The sequence below is a fragment of the Macadamia integrifolia genome, chromosome 2, assembly GCF_013358625.1.
Source record: "Macadamia integrifolia cultivar HAES 741 chromosome 2, SCU_Mint_v3, whole genome shotgun sequence".
Taxonomy (NCBI): Eukaryota; Viridiplantae; Streptophyta; class Magnoliopsida; order Proteales; family Proteaceae; genus Macadamia; species Macadamia integrifolia.
Genome location: NC_056558.1, coordinates 37,861,402 through 37,870,367, shown reverse-complemented (window position 1 = coordinate 37,870,367; position 8,966 = coordinate 37,861,402). Strand labels below are relative to the sequence as shown.

The following is an 8,966-nucleotide window of genomic DNA, read 5'->3' as shown; positions in this document are numbered from 1 at the left end:
CCTGTCCTGAATCCTGATCAGATCATCATCTGATCAATGGTTTTTCAGCCAACAAACGGTCTCCATGACTGGTCTTAGAGAGAGAAAGAGAGAGACTGATATGACGGTTTTAGGGAGCTTATGGTGTGGGATCGGATTTCTAGGCTAATCCACAGCCGTGTCTGAGATAGAGAGAGAAATAGTTTAAGGGAGAGAGAGAGAGGACTAAAATGGATCGGTAGTGGTCTCCTCCCACCCATCTGTCGGCTACATTCAGGTATCCATCTTTAATCAAGAAATTAATGCAAAACAAAGCTTAGTAGCTTAATTAAAGCACGTGCTCATCACCTCCAAAGTAGCCGTTGGATCCAAGTCTCACTCACTCACACACAATCTGTGAAGCAAGAGTCCCATTAATATTCTCTTTCTCTCCCATCCAAATACGCAAGATCCCAGTTGCCAATACACAGTTCTGAATTGGTACGTGATGGGGTCATGCTTTGGTGTGTATCAAAAAAATTCCAACTACCATGGACCCCACCTAGACAGCCGCGATTTACGGTGCACCACTGGTTGATGATCCATGGTTCTCTGGTCTACTTCAGCAGACACACCACGGGCTGATCTGATCATTCACCATCAGATATTCATTTCCATTCCATTTCATATTAAATATAAAATATTTATAAATTTATGACGTGGGTAACAGTACATTTAGGGTTTGAAGACGATTTTGCTGACGTGTAATTTCATGACAGGATAAAGGACCCATTAAGTCAGTGACCCTCAAAAGGGAACCCCTACCCGTTAGGAAGAAGAAATTCCTCTTGCTTATTCACACCCAGCAATGTGCAACTGTCCCATCCCGATTCCTGCCTTGGCTTGAAGGGTACCCTACCCCTAAGAGGAATCTAGCTCCGTACGCTGATGCCAACGTGGATTTAAAATTTTAAAAAAATTTTAAAATAAAAAAATATTCTTCAATCTTTGCCCACGTAGATACGTAATAAGTAGTTGGGTTTTAGAGGGGAATGGAATGGACTCCTTAATATGCGGTGGAAATTCCATTTGTGTCTTCTTTCTCTTAAACGGATTTTCAACTGTCAAAGTAAACAGACTTAACTTTTACAATTAAATTACACTAATTGTGGTTTTTTCTACAACGCCTGATTAATTAAATTTCATTATTTCCATCACAGAATGTGTTTAGTAATTAATCACGAAAGGAGGTGGCAATTGGCAAAGATGAAATCTACGAGAAAAATCTCCTAAAATCACCTCCCCTGACCCCCCCTCTCTCCCTCCTTTTTTCCTTTTTTTTGGTTATCGGAAATTGAAGCTCTCCTGTCAGGCTCTGCCACAAAGTAAACAAGAAAAAGGAAGATGGAAAAGATGAGAAAAGATCCCCTGTAATTCTTATCTCTCATCACCACCACTGACCACCCTCCTTCCCCTTCCTCTATATTAATACTCCCTTCGCCTCTCTAGTTTCTACACACAGAACACCAGAGAGGGAGTGCTCTCAACGAGTCTCTCTATAGATAATTTGTTCGACCACGACCATGTGTAACCCAAACACTACAGCCGCCGCTGCCGTAGCTGTCGCCACAGTTAATGGGGCTGTGATCGGAAACCAGGCACACCCACCCAAAACCCAACTGTATTGGGCTCTCGTATCTCTGCGGAACACCTCGAAAGCAGCAAAACCAGAAAACACAGAAGAGAAATTGCAGTCATTCACATACCCAACAATCCCAGATATCATCGAAGAAACGAAATCCCTTCTCAGGCTCTCCTTTCCCATCGCTCTCACTGCTCTCCTCGTCTACTCACGCTCCATCATTTCCATGCTCTTCCTAGGCCACTTGGGTGACATGGAGCTTGCCGCCGGTTCTCTCGCGATCGCCTTCGCTAACATCACTGGTTACTCTGTTCTCTCTGGTCTCGCCTTAGGGATGGAGCCTCTCTGTTCCCAAGCCTTCGGTGCTCAACGCCCAAAGCTCCTCTCTCTTACCCTCCATCGCTCTGTGATCTTCCTTCTATTCTCTTCAATACCCCTCTCTCTCCTCTGGCTTAACGTCTCCAAGATTCTCCTCTGCTTACGCCAAGACCCCAACATCACACGTATCGCTCACACATACCTCCTTTGCTCCCTCCCGGACCTCCTCACTAACTCCTTCGTCCATCCAATCCGCATTTATCTTCGAGCCCAGGGAATCACCCACCCGCTCACGTTAGCATACTGCGCCAGCGCCATCCTCCATGTACCCGCCAACCTCCTCCTCGTTTCCCACCTCCGGCTCGGCGTCGCCGGCGTGGCCGCGGCTTCCGCTGCCTCTAACTTCTTTGCGTTATTGTTCCTAGTCTCGTACGTGTGGGCAGCGGGATTGCACGTGCCAACTTGGGAGGCTCCAAGCCGGGAATGCCTGACTGGCTGGGAGCCATTGCTCCGGCTTGCCGTGCCGAGCTGCGTATCCGTGTGCTTAGAGTGGTGGTGGTACGAGATCATGATCGTGTTGTGTGGTCTCCTCACGAACCCAGAAGCGACGGTGGCCTCCATGGGTGTACTCATCCAGACCACGGCCTTGCTCTACGTGTTCCCATCCTCATTAGGCTTTGCCGTGTCGACGCGTGTCGGGAACGAGTTAGGTGCGAACCGTCCAGGGAAGGCGAGGGCGTCAGCCGGTATCGCCGTTTTGTTGGCGGCACTGATGGGGTTCTCAGCTATGGTATTCGCGTCTGGGATGAGGGATAGGTGGGGCCGGATGTTTACGGCTGATGCCGAGATCCTACGGCTTACTTCTGCTGCGTTGCCGATCCTAGGGTTGTGCGAGCTTGGAAACTGTCCACAGACGGTGGGGTGCGGAGTACTGAGAGGGAGTGCTCGACCCAGCACGGCAGCTAATATAAACCTCGGCGCATTTTATCTGGTTGGGATGCCCGTGGCAGTTGGGCTTGGGCTTTGGCTTGGGGTTGGGTTTTGTGGGCTTTGGCTGGCGTTGCTTTCGGCTCAGGTTTGCTGTGCTGGGCTCATGTTGTATATTGTGGGGACCACAGATTGGGACGCTCAAGCTCGACGAGCTCAGTCACTGACATGCGGAGGAGGAGGAACTATAGAGACTGAACTACTAGGGAATGGCAGCGAAGAGGAGCCATTGATCTCAATCAAAGTCACTCAAATCTGAAAATTATTTATCTTTTTTTATTTTTGAAAATTTAAAATTTAAAAATTCAAAATCAGATATAAGAGGGTCAAGCACGTGTAATTACTTGTTTTTTTCTCTCTTTTTCCCCCCCCCCCAATTCTGGTGAGTTGGGTTGTGAAATTATTGTTAATTTTATTCTGAGAGGAAATTTTGTTTTCTTCTATAGTTCCATTTGCATTGTTTCTGACTTATGTACTTCGATTTTTTTTTTTTTAACTCATTGGTAATATGAGTAATTGCTAAATATTTGACTTACCATCAACCATCACAAATTTTGTACATTCACTTTTCTTTTTTTCTTTTTTCTTTTTTCAAATAAAAAATATTATCCTACATATACTATGATCAAACTCATGACTACTAGGTCACAATGAAGCAGCCTTATCTTTGCGCCAAGATCTATCTTCTACATACATTATGATCCTTCCTAGACCCAATACTGGGGGAACGTCGTGCACTGAGTACACCCTTATATACCAACTAAATTATGCCTAAAAAAGATTATGCATGTTGTATTCTAATTGGTTACACAGTGACCCTAACAATATTATATGTGTCAAATGCCTAAATTACGTCTAGGAATGTGTCAACCCAACGGACCGTTAAGATTATTTATTTATTTATGGTTAAGATCATTAAGAATATAACAACATCATGATAAAAAAGATTTGTAATGTTTTGGGTTTTATTGACTATAAGAGATTATATAATAACAAGAACATAAATTATAGAATCAGATCAATCTGTTTACAAGGCAGACTTAAAAAATCTTAAGACCAAATACCATATGAATCAAAATGATAGGTAACAAATGCCAGTATCTTTTCTAGTACAATTAAACAACACTGTGAAGAAAAAACCTTCCATCATATGTTCATTCTAAAAGTTTTTGAAGGAAAAAGAAATAAATTCAACTGGAAAGCACTCTAGATTGATTTCACATTCTAAGATGTCATTGCAGAATGCATACCAAATACAGTCTTAAAAGTACTTAGCAAGACAATCTCAATGACTGAATCTAAGAAAGGAATGTAGTAGGGGATTAACGGTAGTCTAATCTAATGTATAATGTGATGTGCATTGAAAAGAGAAAGACTACAAATCACGACAAAAATTAGGAAAAGTATAATCATGGAAATTGAACTTGAATTACCACCCTTGGTGTGATGGTATGTCTTCTGTTGTTGATAGCGAGGACTTGGGATTTGCTGCTTCCTCTTTATTGAAGGGGTTTTACGACGTTGGTTAGGGGGTTTGTGTAGCGTTAGAAGGGGGAGGGGAGATGTGAGAGGAAGCCATTGCCAAGTGAAAATATCATTTGTTTCTTAGCATTCAAATTATATACTTCTACGAAATTAAATCACTTTAATTGAAAAGAAAATAAATTCAATCGCGGTGCATTCAAGGTCAATCTCACATTCTGAAATGTCATCGTAGAATGCAAAATCAACCGAGATAGCAAACCAAATGCAGCCTTAAAGTACACCTACCAAGACAATCTTTGTGAAGAATCTATAAGAATAAGTAGTAGAGGATTCAAGGTAATCTAATCTAGTATATAATGTGATGCACATTCAAAATAGGAGGACTCTATTAATTGTGAAAACAATAGGATGATTATAATCATGGATTTTGAACTTTGAATTACCACAGTTGGCATGATGGTAATGTCTTCTGTTGTTGATAGAAAATTAATTAAGACCAAGCCGGGGTGTCACTCCCTCCTCATTCAAGGGGTGTTGCAAGGTTGGGTAGGGGGTTATGTATAGCATTAGGAAGAAATGTGAGAGGAAGTCATTGCCAAGTGAAAGTGCCATTGTAGCTTAAGAGTTCAAATTATATAATTTTAGGAAATTAAATTGTTTTATTGAAAAATCAAAGTGTATTGACATAAACCATATTTTGGTCTTGGGACAACAGTCACAAAATTCTAAAGAAATGTATTGTTACATTTAGACAAATGAAGAACAACCTCCTTCCCCTTTGAAATCCATGTGGAATTTGATTGTAGCAATTGGTTGCAACTGCCTAGGTTTCCTAATTTAGTTTATCTTTTACAAAAGATGGTATTAGAGTACACCCTCAGGGATGCGCTTGGTCCAATGGTAGGATACGCATATTGTGATGTGGTGGTTAAGCAGTCGAAACAACCTCTTGACATTCTCGGAGTAAGGCTGCATAGTTCTTACTCTCACCCCCTCTCAGACCTTGCACATGCAGGAGTATTGTGCACCGAGTATGCCCCTTTCTTCTTGGTATTAGAGTACACCCTCATATCCAATTTTATATGTAATATAATTGTTAATTAGAACAATATGATATCTCACCAACTAAAGTTATAATTCTTAAGCTTTTACTTTGAAAGCATTCCTAGTTCCTATATATCCTAGGAGTTAAGTCTTTTTTTTAACCATCATCCTAGTGATATGGACTACAAATGGATCATTGTCACTCTCATAGACACATATGGATAAGACTATTGATGGCCTAATCTTAAATTTATTTAGTGACTATGCTGAATCACTAAGAGTGTACCATTAAATATATAATATGACCTCTCATTATAAATTACAATTATAGTGATAAGAAAAATTTTGCTTATTAATTGTAATTTATGAGCAATGGTCATGACCGAAAAATAATTTGGTTACTTAAAATATTGTTAATTATAGGGGTTTTTTTTTAAAAAAAAAAAAAAAAAAAAAAAAAAAAAAAACTTAGAAAAGCAAAAAGGATTACTTAGTGCTACATGCATTAAATCAAAGAAGATAAACAATTATTCCGGATAAATCTCTGTCAAATCTAAAACTAAAGGCTGCCAAAGAGTAGGCATGAGCAACCATTTTCCTGTGAGTGAATAAGGAAAAATTACAAATCTAAAAAAATAAGTAAAAAAACAACTTCTATAATTTCTAGCATCCAACAAAATATTTCAAAATTTGCACTCTATATCTTTATATCCTTCCCAATAAAGTTGTCAACCAGTCAAAAATCAGATTCAAATAAATAGTTTTTTTTTTTTATCAAGGTGTCCGGACCGGCTTACGCGCATCTCGACTAATTATCAAAAAACTAGCACAGCAACCAATTCAAATAAATAGTCACCCAATCAAAAATCAACTCCACTGTTGGTTCAACAAATTCATAAGCAACCCTATTACGCGTATTGAGGGCACATTAAGTTTTTTTTCTTCTTGGGGAGGGGGGCTGGGGCCCAAGAAAATCTCGTGTTTAAAAAGAAAAAATTCTGTGATTTTTTTTGGGGGAAGGGGGGCACCAAGCATATGGATTAACCCATGCCTTCCATGATTAGGGTAATGGAGAAAAGTATGTCAATATGCATAGGTTCAGTTTTATAATAGCTCAAGACACCCAAAAGACTCTTTTATAATAGTTTGAAGAGACCCAAAAGACTTCTTTATGAAAAAATAATTTACAGACCCAATTAACAGTCTTGGATTCAACCCTAAACCATTGGCTACTTCATCTTATTGTATTAAGCTTCTATTTTTAAGAGTATTTATGTTTTTTTTCTTTTTTAATGGGAATGAGTGTGGGTGGGATTTGTGCTCTAGTTAAATTGTTAAGTATGAGTTTCAAAGATGAATGAGTTTGCCCCTAAAAGTGGTTGAGATGAACACCCAAGCTTTCATGGTACGGAGGAACTTATCATAAAAAGTAAAAGATATAAGGATTGTCGGCTGTGATGACTGAGATAATGAAAAGCCCTTAAGAAGATGCACCAGGAGCCCTTCGCCCACCCCAAAAAAAAATCTCTCTCTCTGTCTCTGATCATTGAGCCCTTCTGTCCCTGCGTGTGTTTTCCATGCACTCTCATTCCTATTGCTCAAATCAGAACTAAAAAGGTTAGTACTTGGTTCATGAAATTATACTAAAAGTAGCCTTTGCAGATCACATAACCACATGCTTGCATGCTCCCAAACTGTGTTATCTCATATTGGCCTTTGTCTTTCTTTAACTATTAAATTAAGATGATCACATGGTTGTTCAATGCAACTGACTTTAAACTCTAATTAACAAAGACCCACAAACAAGAATTAACAATTAGAATATACCCCAAATCATGTGTTACAGTATTAATTAGTGTTAGATCTAACATTAGAAAATTAAACATATAATTAGTCCGAGGATTTGTATTAGCATATCAACCTTTTTGTCCAACTACTTTACTAGAAAAAATTAAGCAATTTTGATTGATTAATTAATCATAAAAAAAAAAGGGATTTAATGCAAACTAAATAGTAACAAGTTGAACATTTTTTTATTTAGTTTAGTTAATCAAGAGTGTTTTTATTCACAAAATCCAGTTGATATTATGATTAAGCACGCGTGGGAATACAGAAACCTAAAGTAACTGTAAAAATGTAAGCCAAAAAGAACAGTAGATCAATAGATCTAAATATAAAAAGGATTCTTGCCGTTGTGTTCTAGGAGTACTAGGGGAGACATGGCTGCCATTCCTTTATGTTTAGAAGGAATAGAAGAAAGCAAGAGAGAAAGACAACATCATTCCTCACCATCATGCTTCTCACATGGCTAACCTTGTTTATGTTTATGGTCCCTAAACTTATGACCCTTCCCTCCAACCCTTCCCCATTCCTTCAATTAATGTGTCTCCTTCCCCTTCCTCTCATGTTATTTGTCCCCTTATCTTCACATAGGTTAGGGTTTTTTTTCTTTCTTTTCTTTTTTTAATCTCCTTATCTTCACATAGGTTAGTTTTATTTTTCTTACCAAAAAAAAAGTTATTTTTATTTTTAAGTTTAATTAATCTCCCCTTATCTTCAGATAGGTTAGGGTTTTTTTTCCTTTTATATCATCCTCATCTTCATATAAAATGTCACACTCAGTGCATGAGGCTCCCACCACTACGAAGGTAGGAGAGAGTCACAATGTATGTAATCTTACCCAATCTCATGGAGAGTGTTTCACAGCTCAGACTTTTTTTTTTTTTTTTCTAATTATTTTAATGTTTAAATATCTCATTATCCTAAGGTTAGGTTTTTTTTATTACAATTTTGGAGGAGACTAGATGGTCTTCTTTCAATCTCTCAAAACAGTGCCCCCATATGGAAGCTGTCTAGATGAAAAAAGAAAATACCTTTAAATTCTTTCTAGGATACTAACAATGTAGGGGAAGTTAAGGCATAGCTCTGGATGTTGTCTACCTCCCAAGTAACAAGTGGATACAGAGAGACACTTATGGATATTGCTTCATAGCTATTTTTCATGTGAGGATGAAGTAGCATCAGGAGTTTGTTCCATAAATTTCCCCTCTATGCCCTTCTCTCAAATTGGCTTGACATGTCCCCTCAACAGGATCCTATCCCCATCACATATGGCTCCATATATACATATTCTATTTTTGTTCCTGTACTCACCCATCATCCTTATCCCCTCTTAGATGGACAGTTGGGCCCATTCATGTTGTAGATGTGGATGTGATCAGAACACACATTCGCACGTGAAAAGTGAATAACACAATACATGCATGCATGTCATTGTTTTCTTGTGTGCTTCTGTTTTTCTGATTGACAGCTGAGAGAGAGAGAGAGAGAGAGAGAGAGAGAGAGAGTATAATAGTTGTTGGTACTTGGAGGTTGCCTTTTGGAAAGACCCAACAGACCCAACATGTCCTGGGCCAGGTTTTGACCGTAAGATTTGTCTGTGAGACAAATTTAAAAACCAGAACCAAAAGCCTAAATCAACTTTTGGTTGAAGCCCATGTAGAGGCTAGTAAAGAAAGCTATAAAGGCTCAT

General features: G+C 39.1%; 1 protein-coding gene across 1 annotated transcript; it reads left to right on the top strand.

Moving 5' to 3' along the window:
* Nucleotides 1–1,261: 1,261 nt before the first annotated feature.
* Nucleotides 1,262–3,348, top strand: LOC122072048 (protein DETOXIFICATION 51-like). The gene has a single exon (XM_042636572.1). It carries the CDS (start codon nt 1,542–1,544, stop codon nt 3,162–3,164), a length of 1,623 nt encoding a protein of 540 aa, XP_042492506.1. The 5' UTR covers nt 1,262–1,541; the 3' UTR covers nt 3,165–3,348.
* The last annotated feature ends 5,618 nt before the right edge of the window (nt 3,349–8,966 follow it).

Excerpts from the sequence above, each read along its gene's own strand:
- LOC122072048 (XM_042636572.1), top strand. The coding sequence starts at position 1,542 with ATGTGTAACCCAAACACTACAGCCGCCGCTGCCGTAGCTGTCGCCACA.